Source organism: Plectropomus leopardus, chromosome 1, assembly GCF_026936395.1.
Source record: "Plectropomus leopardus strain MGB_pleo_1.0 chromosome 1, ASM2693639v1, whole genome shotgun sequence".
Taxonomy (NCBI): Eukaryota; Metazoa; Chordata; class Actinopteri; order Perciformes; family Serranidae; genus Plectropomus; species Plectropomus leopardus.
The window spans coordinates 13,158,908-13,185,949 of NC_142176.1; the positions used below are offsets into that span (position 1 = coordinate 13,158,908).

Sequence of the window (27,042 nt, forward strand, 5' to 3'; positions counted from 1 at the left end):
AAATTTTGGTTAATCAAGCAAAATCACTGCATTTATTTTCACAATGGCAGGACAATCATACAGTTCGTAAACATGAACCAAGTAAGAACTGCGTAGGCGAAACTAACGTGTTTTCATAAACAGACAGTAAATAAGCAAATTAATGGTGACCTTACACCAGATATTTCCTGCAAGGTAGCAGAAACGAGCAGACAGTCGAGAGCGAGGGCTACAGCTTTCAGGAGCGTTGGACAGTTGAATATGAACTGATAAAAACACTTAATAAAGCAATTTTATATAAAAAAAAGGTTTTCCAATGTCATTGGAGAGAGGCTTCAAATTATGGCGGCTGACATGAAAAGGCAAATGGCCTCATCTAGAGTCAGTGTTGGGTTTGTCTGTTCTGGGCTACTGTAGAAACATGGTGATCTCTATAAACAAGGACCCCCTTCCTATGAAGATATTAGCAGCTCAGTCTAAGGTAATGAAAACACTACTCTTATTTTCAGGTGATTCTACATTAAAGACACAAAAACACACTTATTAGGTGATTTTCCAATATATCCTCCTAAATCCTACACACTGAACCTCAAAGAGGAATGTCAGAGGATTTGATGTAGCAGTGCAGGTATGTTGTTTTGTTTTTATCTTGGCAGAGGTGCCAAACCAAAGACAGAGACTCTCACAGCTACTGTCAGAAATGAGATATAAGCTGTAAAACTGGCCCTTCAGCATTTCACTCCTTTACACTGAGTTCTGGGGAACCTTTGCCAAAAATGCTGTGAGACAGAAAAAAATCCCTATTTATCATCCAGACAGAAAACCAAGCTTTACATTTAGGAAAGTTAATTTGGATTGGAAGAGGATCGGGGGGTATGGCGAGTCTTTCAGACTAGCAGGCGACACGAGTGACACATTAATGCCAAAGATACCATTGAAGGGAGGGGTTTAAAATAGGAGTGCTAAATGGGTGTTGCGGCTGCATGACTGTATCTTCCAGCTGACACCTGAAACCTGATCTCCACGCGGGGTGTCATCTTTAAATAGAGAGGAGCCAGGACCAAAAGCACAGAGGTGAAAGCAAGTTGATTCATTATTTAAAAAGAAGTGACAGCAAAAAAAATAAATAAATAAATAACAGTTTTAATTCCCCCATTAATTTTTATCTGAATGAAGTGTGGCTGAGTTTTCCTGTTGGGTCTTGTGGATAGAGGGAGGTATTTGAGAAATCCCATTGTCTGTGCTGCTCCTCAGTTTGGGTATCTGGTTAGATAAACTCCCACTGCAGCCGTTCTGTTGTCACTGTCATTCATCCAGTTGGCTGTTGCAGAAACAAAACCAGGCGGTCGAGCTTTGTGAAGCACAAGAACTTCAGGCATGCCGCTGTTGGTTTTATTCTCCTCCCTGCCCCGGCTTGAGAGGCAGCACATGCATGACAGCTTGGATGATAAACTCCAGCTCTGAGTCAGTCAGAACGAAGGCGACATGAGCGTCACTATCAATGCAGCTCATGTCAGACTTGGCGCTATCGGGGCATACAGTCATTCTCCGCCTGGCACTTCTGGTTTTACAGAAAGTTTGATATTACTCAATGAGGCACCAGACTTGAGGAACAGGTGCTCTTTGTTACAACAAGACAGGAGGTGATGGGTGGGAATCTGTAGGGTTTCTGACAACAGTTGATTCTCATACCCAAAAACTCACACACACACACACACCCCTACGGAATTTAAAGCTTTCAAACAACTTCAGCTGTTTTTTGTAGTCGGCAAAACAGATTGAATCTGCAACGTGAGGAAGCTAATAAGCCATGACAGAGATGTAGTATCTCTGTTTCAAAGAGGAAACCTTTTCGAAGAGGTAATGTTCCACTCAGTGATGTACTGGGGATGGACATTTATTAATAGACACAGTAACCACAATGTGCGTTAGTGAGACACGTGACAGGAATGTTGTGTCACCAGCCCTCAGGCAGAGTGGTGAATGGGAGCTCTCATTCTTTACCTCCGTCTGAGAGCACTGCTTTCGCCTCAGAGCCTGTGTGTTACCTCGCCGTGACTGACACTGGTTATCACGTGTGCTGTGAGCTCGAGCTTTTACACTCCGCTGTAAATCACACCTGAGAGAACTGTGGGGGTTTGTGGGATTCCTGAGTGATTTGAACATACCTGCAGTTTAGTGGTGATGCTCTCGCACTCTGCCATGAGCTGAGGGATTATCTCTGCCTGCTTCCTCAAATTCTCCAGTTCCTGGGAAATACAGAAACAAAAAACAGTTAATCAAAAGTTGATTCTTCTTCTTCTTTTTTAATAAAGATTATTTTTTGGGCTTTCTAATGCCTTTATTCGACAGGACAGTGTAGCATGAAAGGGGGAGAGAGAGGGGGTGACATGCAGCAAAAGGCCGAGGCCAGAATTGAACCCACAGCTGCTGCAGCGAGGACACAGCCTCTGTACATGGGGCGCCCGCTCTATCCACTGAGCCGCCAGGCGCCCCAAAATTGATTCTTTCTATATTGATCTGTTAAAGGTCCAGTGTGTAGAATTTAAGGGCTATATTGGCAAAAATGGAATAGAATTGGTGTCTTTTCTTTAGTATATAATCACCTGAAAATAAGAAACATTGTGTTTTCATTACTTTAGAGTGACCCATTTATATCTACAAAGGGAGTGGGCCCTTGTCTACGGAGATCACTATTTTTCACTACCATACAGTAGACCACTGTAGTTATGAGCCCCTCGACTGTGATAGTATCACAAAAACAAAGATTTTTTTTTTTTAAATTCATGAAACTGCTTTATTCAGTGTTTTGACCACTTGTGACACTGTGTCCCTTTGTTTTGGGGTGCAGGAGACCTCTATAAATTATTTGTCTCCCTGTAAAAACCTCCTGAACATCTGGTTCAGAAAAACAGTGGACACAGACACAGGTGCTGGATGAGCTCGTCTGTAATGTGCCAAACAGATTAGGAGAAACACTGTTTTGTAACATGAAAGTGCTTTATTCAGTATTTTAGAGGTTACAAACTCCTGGTCTGTTTGTTTTGGAGAAGCAGCCTCTGTGGATAATTTAGCTCCCGGTAAAAACATCCTGAACAATGAACACTGAAGGAATTTCAGCAAGGAGAAGTTTTAGCTGGATGCAATTTATAACCCTCATTGCTAGACACCACTAAATCCCCCAAATCTTACAAACTGTTCCTTTAGGAACATCACAGGTCATTAAACAGAAGAAGCCAAACTTATCAAATGTTAAAGAAATGTTTCAACAAATTGGAAAAGGTGACAAGAACAAGAACTTTGTCTTGTTAAAATACAAAGTTAACTTTGTTATTTAAAGTTAAAAAAAAAAAAAAAAAAAGAGTATGAATCATGCACCAACTTTTCAATACTCGGTGCTACAGACACATTTCAGGCTGCACCAAACAAATATGGTGGCAAAACAAAGCAGCTAAGGGACAATGAAAAACAACGCAAAAGGGTTGAGAAATAAAATCAGATTATGAATACTAAAGCCTTGATTCTGTGTCTGCCTTGTGCTTACATGTTTGTTTTCCACTTCAATATCTATTATCATTCTGAAAGTTTCACACCTCTGCTGCTCTGAGACACACACACAAACGCACGCACGCACGCACGCAGACACACACACTCACACACACACACACACACACACACACACACACACACACACACACACACACACACACACACACCTGCAGCAGGTTTGTTCTGTTGGTTCGTGTCTGGCCAGCGCTGGGGTCAACACCATAGTGAATGCTTAATAATTCATAAGCACGTTTTTAATTGGAGGAGTTAAGCGTGTGCCTTTCTCGGCAGGGGGGTGGGGGGGTTGAGTCACTCTGCAGATGAGCCTCTGTGGGCCGTCTGCTGTGCCAGTGCTCTGCAAACAATGACACTTCCTTCTGCAGGCTCCACGGTCACTGCGAGGAGCATCATGGCTGATACACAGCGCTGTAGAGACGCTGAAGCCCCCGAAGGACACAGTTCTTTGCTTATAATATTTCAAAATCAGCTCCAGCTCTTTGAACTGCTTCCTTCCTGTTGTTGTGTAAGATATACTGCTCTCCAAGGAAAGACTTATATGTTCTATTAATACTCAGGCAGCCAGGTGCTAAACTAGAATATCCCAGACAGGCTGTTTACCTCAGGGAATTTATAGGGCTGTTTATGAAGCAGAGCCATGGGTGTCTTTGTTTTGAAACATTGTTTCATTCAAACTAAACAATCAGTTAATTACGTGATTTGACAATCAACATAAAAATGAATCAACGACATATTTAAGGAATGAGAAGCAACATAAAGACTAGTGCTTCAAAGAATAGTCCATTGACAGAAAATAGATCTGCAACTCAATAATAGAACCTTTCATGTAATTTTTCGAGCAAAGATTTCAGTTGTGATGCATCAAGGTTCTCAAATGTGAATATGCTGTCTTTCCTTGTCTTTCCATTATTGCACATTTTTAGCAACTGTTGCGCTGGTCTCACAAATTAAGACAAGACAGACATTTATTGACATCAACTTTAGCTCAAAGAAACTTAAACCAAAAAAAATAGCTTTTTCACTTTTTGCATTTTATATACAACACAATTAATAAATGAAATCTTCTGCAGATGAACAGATAATGAAAATAAAAGTTGAAGCCCTGATGAAGATGTCATCTTTGGCTTTGGGAAATTATGCCAGACTCTTTACTCTCAGTATTTTATAAAATTTGATTGACTCGGCCATCATATATAGAGAGTACCAGAGAATATACAGAGACTGACTTGCTGTGCAGTTTGTCTATTTGTCACTTTTTAGGGCTCAAACTTGAAAACAGCTACAAGGACATAGCCAGATACCCACTACATACTTAAAAGTTACAGTTGGTAACTTCTATGAAAGTAACTTCTTGTCATGTGCTGAAACTGTCACAGAGCATTATAAGAGACAGTGTGTGAAAAAAGTCATGTTTCTCCTCCTCCTCTTCCCACTGCTTAAAATGGTGTTTGCTAGAATTTAGCGGGGCTGACAGCTGCGTTACAGATTTCTCAGCTCTGATTGGTTGTTTTCCTTTAACTACTCAAGACTGATCAAAAATGAATCAAGATTCTGTTACTGTATTGCCTATGCATCGCCTCAAATATTTTCAAAAACATATTTCTATGTACTGTTTAGCTATAAAATGAAAGAGTTTGTGACCTGACCAGTGGGGATGCTTCCTTTTTGCTTACCTGTATCCAACGTGGCAACCAGATCACAAACTTTCTTATTTTACAAATAAACAGCACAATAAAATATGTTTCTGAAACATTTGAGGAGGGAAACAGGCAATGCATAACAAAATCTTGTTTTGTATTTATCAGTCCTACCTAGTTTGACACTTTGGCTGCAGTTCACATGCAGCGATTGACATGAGGAGGAGGAGGAGGACAATGGCTTCCCCACTTTCCGTCTGTTGTGTACAATTGTGAGGATGTAGTGACAGTTCCAGCAAATTAAGTTATTTTATAAAAGTTATCAACTGTAGCTTTAAAGGCAACTATGAACAGAGAGAAATATTGCTGTTGGAGCAGAAATATAAACTGACTTCTGAACTTGTTTTGTTAATCTTTCCCTCTGCCTCACATGCAGCTGATTGGGTCTCCCTGTCATGACGTTGATGGGGAGACACGGCCACTACGGGGAAAGGCGATAGCCAAAAGTCAGCCTAAATCATTTGTCTGCAGACAGAAACAGCATTTAACTAGTGATGAGCAAAGGTCAAAAGACTGTGTGGCTGCGCAGGGCTCATCCTCATTAGAAATAATAGCACCATTAGGCTCTGCTGAGCTGACGGTCAGCTAGTTTGGATTATGAATGACTGATGCAGTAGACATAAGGCGATGCAGCTAATGGCATTTGTGCCAAAATTCCCTGCTGCTCTGAGTACAGACAAAGTCAGTGGATGAATTCACATTCCCCCAGTCGGACTACTTTCACAGTGGAGCCCAACTGTACCAAAAAAGAACAAATATCAAGTAAATTGCTGAAAAAAGAAAACAAGCAGCGCAGAAAATAATTTGAAAGGAAATTGAGAGAAAAACACTGGGCAGTAGACAGGTCTGGGTTTAGCTGGGTAGGCGAAAATAACAAGACGGATCCATACAAAAACCCAAGATCCCAAAACAAAACCTATCATTTCCTGCTGAGGTATAATCACCTCCTGAGGGAGAAGAGTGGTACTGAGTAAGAGCAAGAAGAGAAGAGCTGGTGTACAGTGAAGAGATGTACTAAAAGGTTGGAATGAGGAAGACGGCGTAGATCTGGAACTTCAAGAGATGGGAGGGGTGTTAAAAACTGTATTAAAAACAGTGATTTATTTGATGAAGAAAGAATGAAGGGGACCCAAGTGAATCATAAAAAAAACACCCTCCATCAAAAAGCATTGTTTTACGAACTTACAGACATCCAAACTCTTAACAGTGGCCCTGTTTTTTTAAGAAAAAAAAATACTGCAGAGGTCTCACCTGCTCTTTGTCCTGCAGCTCAGTCTCCAGCTCCTGCACTCGCACAGACAGTTGGGCGTTTTTCTGCTTCTCCTGATTGGCTTCATTACACTGAGCTTCAAGTTCTGCAATCTGCACAAGGATTTATGAAAAATAACAAGTTTTCATTGTTAAAAGTAAATCAATGAGGACTGTTTTTTTTAGATGATTAGACGATGATTATACTTCATTTGTCCCTGAAGGGAAATTTGTCTTGGACACAGTGCTGCTTGCTTCACAGTAACATACAAACACATCACACCACACAAGACATCACGCAACAACAAAAAGACAGGACACAATACAAAAAAACAACAGCTTCATCGAGCACATTTCCCTTTTATTTACCCATCATATTTGCTAGTTTGTGTTTGTGGAATCCTAAATAGTGATGCTGTATCTTATTAGTGATAATTGTATTGAAACCTGACAAGCTATTAGATAAAAAAACTTGCAAACAGAGTATCACTGCAACAGCAGCCCAGCTGCAGTAACAGTCCACATTGATTATGAAACTAAAATAATTCTATTAACAGTGAGACTCTGGTGCAGGGAGCACAAAAGCTACCAAAATGTGCAATACTTGACGCGTTCATAGTGAAAAACTTTTTGAGGGATTCACTCACTCCACTATACAGATTTTAAGTAACATATTAATCTAACTAGCGTAGAGATTCTGCTCATTTAGTGAGAGTTTGTAATTTTGTTTCTTTTACAAAACAGGCAAAAGTTTTTCTAACCTGTCACATTTTCTGCCAGCAGGATTGATGGGTTTGTTTTCATTATTTGACTTCCCTGACTGTATTACCTTTTCCCTGAGTGTGTCACTCTCTTCCTTGCAGGCACTAAGTTGTTTCTTCCAGCTCTCGACATTGGCGGAGGACTCCTGCAGTGCGTCCACCAGCCTGGCATTATTTTCTCTTAAAGTCTGCAGCTCGGTTTCCCACTTCTTGGCGTTGGTGTTGCTGTCAGACAGGAGAGAGAGAGACAGAGAGAGAGCGAGAGACAGACAAACAGACAGACAGAGAGAGAGAGCGAGAGACAGACAGACAGACAGACAGACAGAGAGAGAGAGCGAGAGACAGACAGACAGAGAGAGAGAGGGAGAGAGACAGCGAGAGAGAGAAAGACAGAGAGAGAGACAGAGAGACAGACAGAGAGAGACAGAGAGAGAGAGAGAAAGACAGACAGACAGAGAGGGAGAGAGAGAGAGAGACAGACAGAGAGAGAAAGAGAGAGGGAGAGAGACAGAGAGACAGACAGAGAGAGACAGACAGAGAGAGAGAGAGACAGAGAGAGAAAGAGAGAGGGAGAGAGAGAGACAGAGAGAGAGATTCAGTTATTGACGGAGGACAATTTTTGACAGGTTAGTGCTGAAAAGCCTGAGGCCTGTGCCCACTGACATGGCACATAATGCTACAAAATCCTTCTCGTCATGACTATTTAATTAGCTGTGATGTACATCACACTGCCAAAAGATATTTAGATGATGGAAAAAAAAAGAAATAAGCTGGAAAAGTCTCTCAGGTCTAATGAGCTGTAGCCCTGGTACGTACGAATGTACAGTTTGTTATCTTTTCAAACCACAGTGTGTGTGTTTCTGTCTTATCAATAAAGTTGGAGAGGTTGTGATGTATATTTAGTATGCATCGCTGTTCCCTTTCTTATGCATGACTGGTTTGAAGTTTGCTGCTCTCCATCAAATGCGGACAGACTTGCATCGCAGCATTCTGCAGTCTTCGGCTGTTTCACTGCTGTGACACATTTCCACAGAACAAAATCCCAAAGCCTTTTGAAGGCATGAAAAAGGGCCAACAAAGACAGGGAGCAATGCTGGACCAAACTGCCTTTAACAATAACAACCCAGTTTGATTTCTTTCAAAAAAAATAAGAGGGCAACACGCAACTTAACAAGACATGGCCCAAATATTAGCACAAAAAAAAATGGTAAAAGCTTACAAAAAAATGGACCTGATAATAAGCAAAACAAAAAGTAAAAAACAAACAAGAAAATTACCTAAAAATTGTTGAAAATGAAAAAAAAAAAAAAGATTTAATATTTTTATGATACTGTTTTTTAATGTAAGACAATTTAAAATATAATATTATTATTGATCCAGGTTCTAAAGGGTTAATGACACATGAAAACTTGATGCACAGGGTTGAAACAAATGTTTAGAATCGCCATTTTAAACTCACCTTGATAAAGCTCAATTCTACAGATTAAAAATGTATAATAATAATTTTCTGATGTTTTCTGGAAGAAACTTCCTAATTTGGTACTAATTATAAGGGATTGTCACTTGAGTTTAGTTAATTGTTCAGAGGAATTTTTTGAATTGATCTGGTCAAAGTAAACCAACATAAATATTTTTTAGGTAAAAAAACAAGAATAGTCGCTGTCAAAGAAGAAAGGAGGATTTTTGGCAACAATGCACCTCCTCTTAAAGTTTAGAGGAAGAAGTGTTATATGATATCACTCATAATAGACCACCACATCATAGTAAATAAAAGTAGATAAGAAACTCTTTGTTTAGATGCAACTAAACTGACCAGACCAGAAACAGAAGTTATTTTGAAACAGAAGCTAATTCATGTGCAAAATAATTATATCATATAGTAAGTAATTTGGTCCCATATTAGTGAAAATACAGGATGTGCATAAGGACATACAGCATATCAGATATCAACTGACCAGTTAAATATATATATTTGTCATTTAGCATTGGAAACTCCATAGTTATTGAATTTTATACTTCACTGTTGACAAATGAAAAATTTACATGCTGTGTATTGACTAAAAGACTATATAATTAATACCAAATTACATTTCCTGTCCATGAACCTTCTTAAGAATTCACAATTAAAAAATTTAGTTACTTTCTAGGAAAATGAAAAACTGAAATCAGGCATTATACACACTGCTCATGCAGATGTCTAATTTCTATTTTCTTGTGTGTGTGAGGTCTGAAGTATTGCCAGGGAATATCTGCTAATTGGTCCCTTTTTTTTTACCTCAGGCCTTTCATTCCATCTGGATAAAACATGTGAGTGTTTTTTGTTACTAATTCTGGCTAAATTTACTCACTGTGGTTTTTGTAGACTCAGATACCCTTGGGTCATTTTAATCCCATCTGGAACCACATCTGGTGTTTCATGCAATTACCGATTTATAGACTAAGCATCTGGATTATAAAGGCCATATAACCAAAAGGTAGAGTAGAGCAGCGTCACTCTTTAGATTAAATCAGATGATTTCTGAGCCCTTGGAGGACATGATATCATCCTAGCAGCAATAAAATGAAGAGGGAGGACATTTGAGCACACTTTGGTGCAGAGACAATTAGAAGACGCAAAAAACAGTGTGAACATGATCAGGAGCTGCTGTGAGTTAAAATGATATAATGCGTGTTGAAGTGAGTTTTATCTGTATTGTAAGATGATGTTGTGTATGATTTTGTCATGAAAGGGGGGAAACACATTACAAGCAAATTAAAGGTTTCCATTAATGCAAACCTTACCTTTGTTCTACTGCACTCTTGAGACGCTCATTCTCTGTCTTCAGCACAGCAGCCTCCGGACCAACGTGAGAGATTTTCTCATCATCTGTCCCATTAATGCTGGACGCCTGGGTGGTTGAGGGTGTCTCACGTCCAGACTCCTGGTAGGGCACAGAGGGAGACGTGTCATGGTTCTGGGCAAGTTTTGATTCAGTCTACCTGCAGCTCTCTAAAGGTCTGATGGGTAACAATCTATAAATGTGTCTCATAAATCCTGCTATGACTGTGATAAAGGGCTCTGGGCTGCTTTTGGTGAAACACTGTAAACACCCCGGACACGTCAGCTATGACAGCGGAGGGGAGAGTGAAAAACTGATGCCAGCATTTATCATGTCATATGGCCCAACAGCTTTGTGTGTCTCAGACTGGAGTATGATTTCTGCCATCTGGAGTCAGTGTAGGCAGAGAGCAGGCCAGACTACTGGATCCACCTCCAGTCAATGCTGTTTACTGTTATGTTGTTTACTTGCTGACCAAATTATCAGTTCGAGGTCATTTGTATGAACTGATAAACTTTTATTGTTTTATTACTCTCACAGGCTTCCTTGTCATCTTAATAACCGTGGTAGCTTAGGATAACCTTTGACCTTTCTTTCATAATGATTCACACTGTTGATTTCTGTTGTGCTGTAATATAATATTCAACACAAGCTTCAAAGGCCTGTGTTCCCATAAATATTTAAACTTAACCGTCTGAATACTCGACTACGTCAGAAGCTATTTCGAAACAGAATCTGTACCTGTTGGTGTTTGATTAAGGAAAGTGAACTAAATGTATAACACAGCCACCATGCTTTCTTTAAATATGTGGCAGCAGTAGCAACTTAGTCCACTTTAGGCCCTCTCTACATGTATACAGCTATTTCTGTAAATAGTTATTTTCCACTACATTATGGGGTCTCGTCCACACTCAAAGAGTTTTAGGTCACCGAAACTGAGATGTTTTTAACGCTTTCTTTTTTTGCAGATTTTCTAAAAGTCTGGTTCTCATTTATCCATATGCTGACATGTGAAATGTATCAATTATGGGAATAATGACATAATCTCAATTCATGCATGCCCATTGTTGCTTTGTCTTATGAGCATACACTAGAAACAATACTGGTGGACTAGCAGCTTAGTGACAATTTGTCAGCACTGCTTGGTCTAATGACTTCTTTGCACTTAAAGTCAGTATTGCTGCACCACTTTACAGATAATGTAGGCATCTGCTGCGCAAGATGTAGTTGTAGTTGTAGTGTATGTAGTTGCTCCACTGCAACATCCTAGGTTTAAAGTTCGACAGAAAAAGCAAACAAAAAAACAACAGTTTAAGATCATGACCAGTCGAAGCAGCAGATCATGGGACACTCTTCAGAGTTGGATTGTTGTCGATGAGGAATGAACTTAAGCATGTCCAGAACATCACTTGTTTGTTTGAGAGAGCTCCTTCATTGCTATATTTGACAGAAATACATGGAGATGAAACCAAACCAAGTAAAATAGGTATAACATTGTACGCTTTACTACCTTTGTGATAAGGGGAAAATGTGGGAGACAGCTAACAGTGGCAAGCATTTAGGGTTGGTTTTGTGTTCTTAGTTGGACGGGGATATTTTGTAAAATCAAGGTGGTGTGGACAGATTTTTATTAAACAAAGAGGAAAACATCTATTTTTAAAATATCTGCATACCTGTAAACTGGGCTCTAATCATTGAAAAAGCATTGTGAGTCAATGGGCATAAGCGACTTGGGGATATGAGATATTTGGTGTCTTTTTATTCCAAATGTAATGCACTTTTCCTTCTGACCAAGGCTTGCTGAACGAGATATCTCCACATCATAGCTTACTTGAAGGCATTTCTTTGTTTTCTATTTTTCCAATTGTGAACAAGGGTGAAATTTCTACCATACTAGGGCCGTGGGTGTGTCTTTTTCATGTGTATTTCTTTAGGGAAGAAATGGCTATTTTGTTCGAATATAATCATCTTTAAAAACAAAAGAAAAGCAAGCAAAATTAAAATGTTTTCATGATTTATTTTCTATGCAATGTTGATACTTTTTTCTTTGTGGAGGCCAACAGTGATTGTAGGGGAGACAATTGGAAAGCAGAGGTGTTACTGAGTCAGAATTTCAGACAGCAGAGAGATATAATTTACCTCAGAGTGATTGCTCATTGTCTCCGCCTTGTCTTGAGATTTGTCCCTTGCCAGCTTGGCGGCTTCTTTTACCTCCTGGAACTTCTCCGCAAACTGGAAATATGAGGGAAACGTGAGAGAGCAGACGATTAGAGGTAATACAAGCTTAAATGTCATACACAGTGTGGCTCATCTTAAAATGTTTTGGAAGATCATGGAGCCAATTATCTCGTGATAGTGAGGATTTAAAAACCAGATATACCTTTAAATCCTTTCAGATTGCTTCATTTTTCCATCTGATGTTCAATTAATAACAGATTGTGCACCATCACACTCCAGTTTTAGTGACTATTGCATAAATAGTCACATCTGGACTGGATGCTTTTTTGATTTCATGCGGTGCTGCAGAAATGTTTTCTCTCACCTTGGCTAGGTGCTGCTCTGAAGCAAAGCCCAGTCCAAACACAGTGTTGGCCCTGCTGTCCGCCCACTGGCCAAACTTCTGCGATGTCTTGGTGAAAGTCATGTTAGGTGTGATGGTACTGTTAATGATCACCTGTAAGGACAAAACAGCTTTCATTAATTTTCTAGCCGTGTTGGAGGTCATACTGGTAATCAGTGCTGATATATAGTCTCTCAGCATGGTTCTTAGGTCCATCTGACTGAGACTGGTTTTGAAAAAAATGTTTGTCTCCTTCAGCCAAGAAATGATAAAAGAATACTTCACCCACAAAATGACTTTCTGTATATCAATTAAGTCTCCCACATTACGGTGAATACATGAGGAAAATAAGAAAGTTTTTTCGCATGGTGAACAAAGTATCCAAAAACAGAAAAAATGTTAGTCTGACATTAAGGGGACTGCATTTAACAACAGTAGAACCTTAACTAAAACTCTACTTACAAACTCTCACACAACACAAATTAAGTCTCATTTGTCCATTTGTATGCTAAGGACTTCCCAAACGCATGCATTTTGCTAAAACCTTATAATTTAAAACATTTCCACACATAAGAATGGTGCATTGAACTCTGCTTGTCAATCCCACTGAGCAGAGTTAAATGCATGAGCTTGCCCAGAGCACCATTCGTCCCTGGGTGAGACTGTCTATGTGTTTGGAATAGTTAAATTTTAGCGATTGTGTTTGGGAAGTACTGTGGATACAACTGGATTAATGAAACTTGGATTATACTGCACAAGTTGTGTCAGAGTTTGGGAATGTATGTTTTGATATAGTTCTGCTGTTGTAGCAGCCTCCTATCACTTTGATTCATCAAGAACATTTGCGTTTTTGGATTCTTTGTTCACCATTGAGGCATGCAAGAAAACAAGAGTTTGAAGTTGTGTTTTGTTTTTTTTTTCAGGCTGAGTAAGTGATACACAAGTTGGCATTTTGTGGATCAAATATTCCTTTAAAGGAGTTCGGCCTCTGCATTCATAATTAAGTCCTATTGATTCCACCAAGGCCAATTCCCGATTGTAGCTTCATTCATTCAGGGTAAACCTGTAATAATCTTTCTATGGATGATCCACTTCATTAATACAGTTTGTATTCTATGCATTTTTGAGAGCCAATCTACAGTACAAAGCTATATTGTATACAAGGCAATCTCTGGAGGTACTCAAAAAACAATGCTCTATCCTCTCGATTAGAAGAGAACATATTTTATATGTTAAAAGCAAAGAAATTAAAAAATGAAAATTCATGATGCAGGATGGCAAATAGTGGGAGAACCACCAGCTTAATCACATCATATATGCCCATATATTAGCCTACACAATTTGACTAAAATTGTTTTACAGTTTTTGTTTGGCAGCCGTTCCTAACAGGCATTTCACCATTTTGTTGAAGGTGTCTTATCATAATGATACAGGGAAAATATGTCAAATAACTTATTGACTCTAATGAGGGTGTCTGATCATAATAATTAAGGAAAAATCTGTAAAATGTATGTGTTTTTCTGCAAAACCTTTAATAAAAATTACAATTTATTTATATCTTTGCACTTTGTTTAAATTGCAATATTTTACTTTTGTTTTACTGATTTTGTTAGGCAGCCATTGCTGCCAGTCATTTTGTCATTTTTAACATGTATTTTTACAGCATATTTTATGTTTCACTAGAGTGTATACCATACTTGCGGCCAGGTTTCACATGAAATAGGTACAGAGTCAGGCCGATAACGTGCCACCTTAATTTACTGGGGCACTATCAACACATGATGTGGGAGTGTTCCTCTGTTCAGGACTTCTGGGGTTGAATATCCAAGTTTTGTCTGAATTCAGGGTTCCTACAGCTTAAGGCAAGGTAGATTTTTTAGACATTTAAATACCAATGAGAATTAAAATTAAGATTAATTTTACAAAGACAAGTAATGAAAAAAACATGAACCAAAATATATCACTCAGGATTAAGGACAATTTTACCCAAATGTTTACTGCAAAATAAAGCATGAACCTTTTGATCCATTTAAAAAGTCAGTCGATCTATTTAAAATGTAAAAAAAAAACAAAACAACAAAAACTGAAAACTTTCCCCTTCTCTGCTGATATATGTGACGTTAATGTGAGAAGCATTCAATAAATTATTTAAAAGATTCATAACATCATTCATTTTATGTCTCATTGTTTTCAAAACTTTTAAAAGATTGATTTCAGACATTTTAATGCTAATTAAGGCCTTATTTTTAAATAAATTTAATTTAATGCCTAAAACTTTTTAAGGATCTGTGAGAACTGTCGAATTGGCAGAAAAAGGTATGACCACACAAACAGGTATTTGCTACAACTTCATGATCACGAAGAGTTCAATGAAAGACAAATTACTAATGGAGGCTTAACCACCTAAAAACTTTAAGTGCAGAGATGACTGTTGCATCACAATCTTTGCACAAGAAAATGACTTACATACTTTCATGACACTGTGCAACTTGAGTGATCAACTGCCTGAAATCTTTTACTGAAAGATGCAGTCACATACAGCAGTGCAAATAAAGCTTTGTGGATCATAAACAGAGAAACACCATACATTACACCCCACTCAGTTTTATTCCTGTCCATGGCAGAAACCAGGTGGTGGGAAGACATGGGTGGGGGTAGGTATATAATCAATGTGTAGGCAAAACATTTTAATTTTTTCGTCATTTTGTTCCACAACAGGAAATAAATATTTACTCACAAACATAAAGAATAAATAAAATACTGACACAGACACACACTATGCAGTAGTGACTGCTGACCCACTAACCTCTAAGTAGTCATATTACAGTCCCCATATTTGCTACAGTGCTTGTTCACCTGTTGTTGCAGCTATGCAATAAATCAGCTGCTCGAAAACATCTGCTGCAGTCTAAAATTGTAACCAGTGCACGAGGCAGTGACAGTAAAAAAAAACCCCAACAGATTCTTACAACACTATTTCAGCCTGACCAGCCTGCGCTGATTTGTGTTTACTGCATCACCGCAGATGTGAACATGTCTAACCATATATGAACAGCTGGATGTGTATGCAAACACAATCAGCTTTAATTTACCACTGCGCATATACACAAGAACCAGCCTCACTACCAAGACACAGGAGGACTTAAAAACAGCGCATGCAAATTACCCCAACAATTAAGAAAGAATAGAAGACAGTTTAATCACGGTGCAGCCCTTGTTTCATAGCAACATAGCTCTGATCACAGGACTCCAGAATTCAAATTGCTGACAGACTCGTGTCCTTTCCGCCGCCCCCACCGTCTCCCGCTCCATCTTTTCAGTGGCTGAGGTGTTAAAACACTTTACACTTCATCATTACTGGACACAGATACCCAAAAAAAAGCGGAGACTGAGCTAACAGGATGAGGACTTTAGCTCACAATCTATACCCTCTGAGACATTTCTGACCCAAGCAGAACAATACTAATGGATCCTGAAGAGACAGATCAGTGCACATACACAGACACAGACATTTATTAGTGTCATATACTGCGAAGATTACAGTCACAACCTCTGATTCAGACTGGGTTCCTGCATCAAGGTTTTATAAAGAGTGAGGCAATTTACCAAGGTGCCTGTAATCTGATTTTAAAATCATCTCTTTCAGAGGCTTTATCAAAACGGTTACCTAATTTCCCCTGCAGAGGAACCTGAGTAAAGCCTGAAAAACACCAACACGTCTCATCTCAAGCAGCTGAGTGAATATTTAACAGAGCTCTCCGTGTTGGCTCAAAGAGAAGTGTTAAGATAAGATGAAACTTTAATGATCATTGTGAAGAAACTGGGCCGTTGCTGCAGGATGAAGCAAAAATAAAGGAAAAAATGAGGTAACCAGATGGTAAACACACGTAACCAACCGTTTAAACACAACATGTCAAGGGGAAGTATGAATATATTTTTTCCGTTTGATAAAAACTGATGCAGGTGCCCTCAAATTTATCGCAGTTAACATATTTCGTCATCAGCCAATTATGAGTTGAAATTTCTTCTCAGTTTCATTTCCTTCATTTGCTTAAAACCCTGTCAGAGCTCTCTCTACATATCATGTTGAGAGCGTCTGCGTGGAGTATACCTGTTCAAACTGACAACCGACTTTTCAAATTCAACTTAACATTGAACTGAGGAGGTCAACCTGACTGAACTGACTCAACTACTAGATTTCACAACAGAAAATGAATGCAGCTGACTCTTGATTTGAGAATTTAAAATGAGCAAAACATAACATAAACAGCCTGTTTTTTTCACCTACAGGTGGAAAGTTACAAATTGAAGCTACAGGGACTCACTGAACTTGCCACCACTGTCTGCAGTGTGTAACAGGATAACGAGCAGCTCATGCTGTGCAAGATCTACTTTACACCCCTGAAACCCCACACACACACGCACGCACGCACACACAAACACAAACACAAACACACACACACACACACACACACACAAACACAAACACAAACACACACACACGCACATGCACACGCACAGACCTAAAACCTGCAACCGTATCCTGCTCTGAACGCCTGAAACTTACTAAAAAATCACAACCAATGTTGGATGAAAAGGGCCTGTAATGAAAAGCTAACACACTTAATAATGAAGTTCGTGTTTTAAACAAAACAGTTTTGACTAATGAACAAATTAACTCAATTAATTAACTACAAACTATTGTAACTGTTTGTTTTTAGTCATTTTTGTAAGCAAAAATACGAAACATCCCCCTAGTTCCTGCTTCTTAATGATTGGAATTTGCTGCATTTCTTTCTATTTTAAGATTGTGAACTTAATTTCTTTGGGTTCTGGACTGTTGGTCAAAAAAAACAAGCCATTTGGGGCATTAATGTGGCCAATGCAAAGCACTCCAAGAATGTTAATGCATATATCATGCCATGTCACTGCAAAATTTTGATGTTTTGAGAAATCAGACTGATTACCTCACACCTCGCCAAAACCACTGCAGCAATCATCGGTATCCACCACCCCGTGATGTTATTTGAAAATTGAAGGTGAAAACAATTTCAATTTTGTCTTGATAAACTTGGCCTGTATTATGACTAGGAACCTATAATGAGGATATGAAGTGTAATTAATGTGTGAGCGCTATCACTAGCTTTATTTCTGGACTTTACTAATTTACACTGTCCGTGTGCAGGGGGTGAAGATGTGCCGTGTGTGGTGACTAGAGAAGGCAAAGTGTGTGGCAGCTACCACGGTGTCTCCAGTGCGCCTGACAGCACAAAATCATACTTAGCGATATATACAATTTTAAAAGATATTATTGAAAACTACTAACACTCTATTCTGCATTTCTCTCATGCTATTATGTTATCTTAGATTTCTACAACCAGTGATGATCATTTCATCAGTTGGCCTAGTTAATGTGGTGAGGCAAGAAGGACTCAGTAAATTCAAGGTTAATATCGGAGAAAGGCCAACCAGACTTTCTTGAATTCTGCCACCCACAATGAACCCGGCATTTCACCAGCTGACCACGAGTGTCAGCTGCATACAGCCCGGTCTACTCCACTGTACTGCGGGGGCGGGGAATGTGAAGGAGAGACAGCGCTAATAAAATAATGAGCGGAATTTAAAAAGAGATTTAATTTACTGAAAAGTGCTTATGGAATAGCTATGGCTCACTATCAAAAGCACAACTAACACTGCTAGTTTAAATTTGTATGTTAAAGTGGATATATTATAAATGTGTGATATGGAGTAAATTTAAGTACATTTAAAGCCTGTTTTTGTGCGGCAGTTACAGCAGTTACAAATGAAATGAGGCCTCCTTTGATTTTGTTCCCCGTTGTTTCACATGTGCAGCCTTGGGTTGAAAATATGACGGTAGATTTGGGGTTTTTTTTTTACAGCTTTGGTGCTTTTGATCCTATCAAATGTATAATTAACAGGAATTATATTATTTTAAGCACTTGGTACCAAAACATATAGTAGTATTAATACCTTGTTGTTGTTTTTCTCTCAATGAGTTTAAAACGTCTTTTAAACTGTGTGCTCTTTGTAATTTTTGCTTTATTGTCTTTTAGGAAGCCTTGAGTAACAACTTGGCCAAGGAACTACAGACGAAAAATAGCCTCATGGCTGATTGTGGCTTTTTATACCATGTGTATTTATTGATTTACACTGTCCCTTTTTAAATAGATTAAGATTAAACTTTTGACAGCCTTATATACAAATGATGTGGAAACCAAATGAATGATCTGTATACGCTACCATACAGAACTACCTGGTTGCCCCCATATCTGTGGGCCCTGTGACTGTACAGTGGCATGTATGAGTGTACGACTGATGAGCAAGCGATTGCGAGTGGGAGGGTGACACAGAGGGAGGGAGAGCGGAGTGACGCTGGCAGCTGTGCCGGTGGTGAGCCGGGCTGCAGATCAAGTGGCACAGGAGGAGCAGAGCGAAGCTGGGCTGGCCAATGGCCTGAGGGTCAGTGAGAATCTCAGAGACAGCCAGGAGGTTATAGGAGAAATCTTCCTCGACCGATTATGTGTCTGCAGAGCGCACAGAATCTGCAGAGTCAGTAAGTTATATAGGAGATGTAGAACATGGGAGAGGAAAGAGCTGTGATCACTTGACAAGCACTAAATGTCAGGAGATTTTGTCATAGCTGGAAAAAAAGGACACCCTCCTCTACAGAGAATGGTTGCTTTTTTCAGATGATGAAACCTAAATGTCTTGTTATCTTGAGAGCCAAAACCCTTGGCTAACTTGTGACTCCATTCCACATATCATAAGAAGGGTTCGGGCTAAAATAAATAAATAAACACATAGATAAACGAACAAATAAATAAATAAACAAATAACAAAGAATACTTATACTTGAAAATTAATTGTTCAATATTACTGTAATTGCTGCTCATAAAATTTAAATAGCTCATTATTGAAATCATTAATTTGTCAACAATTGCAGACTTAGGTGAGGTTCAGCTGAATGTACCCTACTTTTTAGATGATATATATCAAATTAATGGTGACAAATGGGCAGCAAGGATGGTCATGATGATGATGATGAACAGGCGGAACTGGCAGTGGTTTTATAACTGAAACACGGCCAAAGAAAGACGAGATGATGGTCGCCATGTCCTCTCGTCAAAGCAGGCAGCAAAATGGAAAATAGTGATTGCTCATCAAGCAGAGGTGTGATGTAGATGAAGTGAAATGTTAAATATTTTCTGCCAATGACCTGATGCATTTTATCTCACCGTATATTAAGGACTGCAAAAACATGTTGTTCCCTGGTGCCAATGACGCAGGTTTGGTTTCCGGAGGGAGGAGGGGGGTTAACTTAGTCATGGGTGCAACACCTAAATAAAATCTTAAAGTGAAGGCTGTTTTCTGTATTTTGACATAAACTTTTAAAGATCTAATGACTTACAGCTGTGGTGAGCCTCATGCTTCCCATAATCAGAACAGTGGAAACCTAATTTTAAAGTTAGAAATGATGTGTTAATTATTAAATCTTACATATATAACTGTCCTTAATATGTATAGAACTAAGAGCTGGAACATGCTTCTCCGGGCTGCACAAGTGAACATGCAAAGATAATGTGAATAATGAAGGTATTAAAGATGTTGGATCAACCAATTTTAATCCCCATGGCTCCACAACGCATTGGTTTATGGTCACTCCTAACACCATTCCCTACATAGATCCATTGAGACTTTGAAACATATCTTTGCAGAACTACAATTAAAGTTTTTATTTAATTTCTTGTTCCAGTTTGACAAAATATTCAGTGATGTGCAACGCTGTTAAAATACTGAACTTACAGACTTACAGACAGAGATTCACATTAGCTCATAGCTGCTTTGGTGTGAGAGCTCTGTAATCCTAATGGATAACTGTTGAGGAACCTGTATCAACCCTTTACTTTTAACTCAGCCATCGTGATGAGAATATGCAAAGTACTCAATCTAGTTTTATTTCAGTGATTCTCCAAACTCCAATTTGAAAGTGTTGGGCTGACATGTCCCTTACCAACCAAATCACCAGAAAAAAATGTTGGCATTGAAAGTTTCAGCAAAACATGTTTATGTTACATTTGCATGTTATAGCGGATACACTGAAACTTTCAGTTTTAAAAATGCTGTGGCAAAGGCACTGTTAGGTTAAGGCACATAAACCACTAGGTTATGGATGGGAAAAGATCATGCATTGGCCCTAAATACCCCAAAATCCCAGCACTTTTCATGCCACAATCACGGCAACAAAAGCATCAATGTCTTTTTATCACTTTTTGGGCTTAAAAAAGATGGTTCGCTACAAAACACCCATGTCTCAGGGCAAAAAAACTGCTGAGAACACAGCAATGACTCACTATATTGGTTTTGTTGCTGGCTGGTCTCGCCAAAGTGACACACCATCCACCATCACCTCCACCCCCCAATGACAAAGTCAGATTATATAATAGATCACTTTACAAACATTGATATGATATATAAAATGATACAAATGTAACATATTTGTCATTTGCAGAAATGTTAAATGCCAACATTTTCTTTTGGTGACTGGGCTGCCCTTTTATCAACAGTGGAAATAAAGCTTTTTCTTGGTGGAAATGAAACTCTGACACATGAGAAAAGAAACTTCATGGAGCACTTGGGGGTACATCCACAATTTTATAGGGGATTAAGGTGATAATAACAAAGGGGGACTTGGCTGTAGATTATAATATTTGTGTATATATTAACCTAGTTAAAAACTGACATTAGGCAAACCTATCAGCAGCAAACACACTTAATCTCACTTTGAGGGATTTGAAGTCTTTTTCTTGGCAGAAACATGTCTTTTAGCTCACCAGGCCTCTGCACATGAGCCAAAATGTTAATTTTGGACACTGACTGTGAGTGAAGTAGTAAGAAATAAAGAAAAAACAGGAAGTTAAAGGGAGAGTAGGATGTAAGAGAAAAATATCATGCAAAAAAAGTATGGAAAATATTCAAAAAAGGGGGGAGCTGAAAGTTTTTTTTTTTAATAGCTCAAATAGTAATCCCACTAAAGTACAGCAAGAAAACCCTTCACTGTGCTGTCACCGTGGTACAATGCTGTATGAGAAGCGCAATTCAGGATGAGCAAGAGTCAAAAGTGCTGATATGCTCCTCTACTTGCCATATCATCATCAGCGAGTATCCCGGCCATCACGGATGGACGAATATAAGCTGACAGTCTGTCATAGTTAGTGTATACAGCGGCACAGACTATTCCTCTAGACAGACCTGTCTCCCTTGCAGCTAGTGTACATAATACAAACTATATTTAACATTTATGTGATATGACTCAACATTTCCTCGCTTATGGTTACTTTGCTCATACTGACACCATTTTTACTTACTTAAATTAACTGGAAATGAGCATAAAATTGAAATCAGTAGGAGTCATCTCTATTGAAACTGACATAATTTTTTATTGAATAAATGTTAATCTGTATAGCTCACATATAAGCTGCTGCCTGCAGACATTATATGACACATACTGCTCTGTTACTCAAGGTTACAGGAGAGTGGAGAGACAAAAGACTGGAGAGTGATGGAGTGGGAGAGCAGAGGGAGGACTCCTGCCTTGAGGATATAGAGGACATACAAACATAGAGACGCAACTAATGAGAATTTTAAGTAGATTTCAGATCTCTTTCTTACAAAGAAAACTGATTTACTTGCTAAAAATAAAACATGCAAGTAGTATTTTCAGTGCTGTAGCTGCATAAGTGCTGCTTGATGACATAACAGATTAGAGTATTGCCTCTCTGGTTTCTCGCTGTGGGAAGAGAGCTATTTTGAAGCTAAAATGTTTTGACTCAACAATGCTATGCGGGAATATAGAAATAATGCATTTTAATTGCTTCAACATATTAACTTGCTCAGGAAAGTATGTTCTTAATCTAAAAATCAAAACAGAACTTAATCCCATATTCTATGCTGTTTATGTGGAAGGTATGTATTGGCAGAAACTGCTTGCCATGCAAATTCTTATAGTCATATATATCTATGTCAAATCCCTCTGATACCAACCCTTCAGCTGTTGGGTTAGTAATGCTGACACTGAACTCAACAGCCCCGTTACCCAAACCAAGGTGCATGGTCAGGAGACGAACTACGAGGACACAAACATATCCAAACAACCGTCAACCCGTTAAGTCTCTGAATTCATTCTGCAAGTAATCTGTGTGATTTAAGACTGTGTGAAAGGTGACTGTCTGACAGTGTCAGCTGAGGGATACTACCGCTGTCATAACTCTCCCCCTGTTCACACAGAGACAAGATTGCCATGGAAACACATAATCTACTCTTTCAGTTAGCAGAGGAAGAAGGTGTGAATATGGGACATAGGCATGCTTCTATGGTGTATTATCACATGCAGGATTTGATCTCAATATCTTGTGATGAATAATCAAAAATCATTTTGGAAAATTTAAATTTTCACACACAGTGCATGTTAGAACCATGTGATTCCTTGTTCTTCAACACACACACACACACACACACACACACACACACACACACACAAAACAAATTCAAAAGACAAATATCAAATCACAAATCACACAAAATCAGAGCAGAGGGATTTGACAGAAAAGAAGAAGAGCTGTTCCACTGGGACCAATATTTGAAAGCACTACAGCTCTTAAAGTGTGACACCCGTCAGCCGTTTGTTGATGACAGTAAATTACACATAATTGACTTTAATTGTGACTCAACAGGTGTGCAGCTCTTTGCTGCTGTTGGTAATTTGATAAAGGGGATGTTTGCTGATGTTCAGACTCTGATTCCAACCTACATCTTACTGTTCTGTACTGAAGTGTTAACACATAATGGGAAGACTTGCATAAACTCATATCTATCTTAATAGAGACAGATTTCAGCCCAGCAGCAGGCTAAATGACATTTAAAGTCATGCTATGTGAGTTCATACAAAATTATGTGTGGCTGTGGACAAATTTTGACATTATTATACTGTCGCTTTTTCACTACCCTTGCCATCTCATAGCAACCCAAACAGCAACCTTTGGCATATTTATGTGACGCACAGCTGAAACACATTGGAACATGTCAAACAGTCATGGTTAAGTTTAGGCAACAAATCTATTTGTAGGGTATAGCAAAAATATCATATTTTGGGTTGAAATAATTATGTCTGTTACCTAATGTGACGTAAATACATCATGTGAGTGATGTCACTGTGCAATGACCGAACAAAATTTTCAAAACTTGACATTTAAATGACGCTAACTTTTGGTTTTACATGGGACATGTGAGACCACCTAGATAAGAGCCCAGCTTTAAACCATCCACTTTACCTCCCATCCTCCTCACACTTTTGTGCGCTTTCAGTGCTGTCAGTGTCAAGTGTTGAAGTGGATGGATTTACCTTGGAAGTAGTTGACAGCCCATGTGTCTAATACTGACGCTTACACACCAAGAGGCATTCAACTGTCAGTATTTGACCCCATAGAAATGATAATGGGATACTCTTGTATCTCGATTTTCAATAGTTGTGCTTCTTAATGCATATAATGTCTCTAAATGTATAAAGTATTCCTGTTTTTCGGGATGTGGTGTTCTGACCCTTATTTTCATGCATGGGAACAACAGTTATCATGTCTGATAAACATTACAGTTTGGGCTGAGCGATATTTAGTATCATTTGGCAACTTTAATTGTTTCATGGTGAAAATTATATATAATTGGCATCCAATAAATTTGTGTCCAAATTAGAGTTCAAAAGATCAGTTGATTAATTAATTAATTAATAATTAAAATAATAATAAATACACTTCAAATTAACAATTTCTACCATCAATAATTCATTGGTCATTAACAAAGGAACAATGTTGAGCTTGTACTTCTATATTTCCAGTTTTTCAGGCATGAAAATGTGCTTCTTCTCTCTGTGTTATATGTATTTGTCAGTTAACTAAGTTGTTGGTCAGACAGCACAACAGCTTGACAATATCCCTTTGCATAGTGAAAAATTGCGATGAGCATTTTAATTGTCGAAACAATGATTTGATTACTTAAAAAGATTAATCAACAGTGAAAACAACAATTTGTTGCTGCTGTAGTTTAAATTCATGATTTAGAGCATGTAATTAAATCAGTTGTTAAGTTGTTGTATTTCGCGTGATTTCGCATGCATTTGCCTTATGTGAATATTTATGTAAAAACATCCTTATAATATTGCTAATCTTTTTTATCCTGGCAAGGCAGCCATAGAGGACTTTCCTCACATCCGAAAAAGGAGAGCACAGTAAAATTAAATGGTCTAATGCTGGGTTAATGCTGGTCAATGGGATCAGCAGATGTTACACTGATATGCTTCACAATTTATTTTGTTCGATTCTGTATTTGAGTGCTCTTCTTCGGGCTAAACTCTCTCTCCTGAGAGCAGTTACATGTTTCCCTTCATCTCTTTCTCATATGGTACACACACAAAGTATGCATACACATACCTTGGATCCATCCACGCTGATGATGCGGTAGCTGTTGCGTGTGCTGTCGTAAAAATAAGAGACAGTGACGGCCTGCTTGCTGGCAGGGACCCAGTTCCTCTTGGTGGCTCGGTCGATTTGGAAGACATGGGCCCTGGTGGTGTAGATCGGCTGCTCCCTGCAGACCAGAGGACAGAGGAGAGGTGCGATATGAGCAAAGGATTACTGTAAGACACACAAGCTGTAACTACAGGGACGGGGACACTGCGGTGCGTCTCTAGAGGAGCAGAGTCCTGAGAGTCTCAACAGGGATGGGCAGGTGATAATGTAACAAACACTAAATCTTAAAGCAATGCCAGGAGCACATCAACACCCCCTCCCTTCTCACAGGCAACAGTAACAGATATCAGGGTGTTTGTGTGAAACTGTGCACTTGTATGTACGCTCTTGCATCTATTGTCTGATGGAAGATTTCCCCTGTGCACCACATACGTTCCAGACAATTATCTACTTGTGATAACACAGTTAAATGAGAGAAGACTCACTGTTGAGGTGTAAAAGAGGAAAACAAATATCTTGAAGTAAAGTCTGTCAGAATGAGCAATGACATGCCAATGGCGTGTGGACATTTAATGTAGTTAAAGATTAACATTTAGAAGTATGTTCTTTTTAACATAATATTACTAATTTCAGCCATATTACACAGCACTATTAGGCAGAACTAACTTCAAACTGCTTCGCTACTCTTGAGCTTTTAACAGTTTGTAAAATCATTTTCTCATTTTCTGAAAAAAAGAGCAAAAAAATCTGATTGCATGGCTCATTGCACAACAGCTCTTAGCCAATTTCCGCAATGTTTCTATTTTTTTCTTTGGTTGATACTGGTTATTTTGTGTCATGGGAGGAGGACATCAACCCAAATTAAACCATGACAATTAAAGCTAATGGGTGCAAAGTTCTTCCAGCACCAACATAGTAATGAGTGACATGAGTACAATGAGGAGGAGCAAAGCTATTAACCTTAATGGTTAAATATAGTTTTAATGTTTAAACCTAAAATAACATCAGTGGTGAGTTACCTGTACAGAGCAAATCTTAACTGTAGTGGGAAACATTATGTTAACATGACTTTCACCCATCATGGCAATAAAAAGTGAATGAAAGTGTCTCAGTGTCATCTGAGTGACCAACTGTTTATTCATTCATTTATTTAAAAGGGACCACGCACAGTTTAAAACATGAATGTTACCATTTGAAGCACCGTACCAGATTATAGTTTAAAGCTAATTTGCAACTGCAGTCCCTCGGCAGGTCAACTGCAACCAGAATTCTTATAACTCAAGTTTATGTCCTTCCTAATGGTACTTCCATGTCTGGTCATTTTTCAAATTAAGTAACAAATCTTCTTACTGAATCCAAATCCTTTTGAGTCCTTTATACAATCCATTTATATTTAAAGAGGAGTTTCACTGCTGGAAAGATGGCCTTTTCTTAACAGTGGGCTATCTATGCACTTTAAAGATGGTGTTACATGACCAGAGAACAATGAAAAGTACAGTGGCATCCGCCTATGCTCAAGACGCTGGAAACCTACAACTGCTAGAATATACCAGGCAAATAAATGCTCCTACTTGTCTGCTTTGAACAAGAGAAACAGCATGGCGGCCAGCTGGCTGCAAACTATCTAAAATCACAGTTAAACAGTAAACAAAAATATGTTTCTGAAAACATTTAAGGTGCGAAATAGGCGACGCGGTGACTGAATATTGGTTTATATATGACTGATGAATGACAGGACTGCTAAGTTTTCATGTTTGAGCTCAGTATTTTCAGCCTCCTTTTTTACAATACAGGACACAGAATGATATCCACTTCCTGTTCACAAATTCTCAATTACAGCCAAACAGTACACTAAAATAACTTTTTTTTTTA

At 38.7% G+C, this 27,042-nt stretch overlaps 1 protein-coding gene across 2 annotated transcripts in view; it reads right to left on the reverse strand.

The window, feature by feature from the left end:
• homer2 (homer scaffold protein 2) overlaps positions 1-27,042 on the reverse strand; it is a 46,117-nt gene that overhangs the window by 2,049 nt on the left and 17,026 nt on the right. For both annotated transcript variants that reach the window (XM_088075770.1, XM_042492357.2), the window contains exons 2-8: positions 25,132-25,288; positions 12,614-12,745; positions 12,211-12,303; positions 10,034-10,173; positions 7,321-7,477; positions 6,495-6,605; positions 2,148-2,228 (exon numbers count right to left, since the gene is read on the reverse strand). In XM_088075770.1, the coding sequence (XP_087931896.1) occupies positions 2,148-2,228; positions 6,495-6,605; positions 7,321-7,477; positions 10,034-10,173; positions 12,211-12,303; positions 12,614-12,745; positions 25,132-25,288 (871 nt within the window). The remainder of the gene's footprint in view (positions 1-2,147; positions 2,229-6,494; positions 6,606-7,320; positions 7,478-10,033; positions 10,174-12,210; positions 12,304-12,613; positions 12,746-25,131; positions 25,289-27,042) is intronic.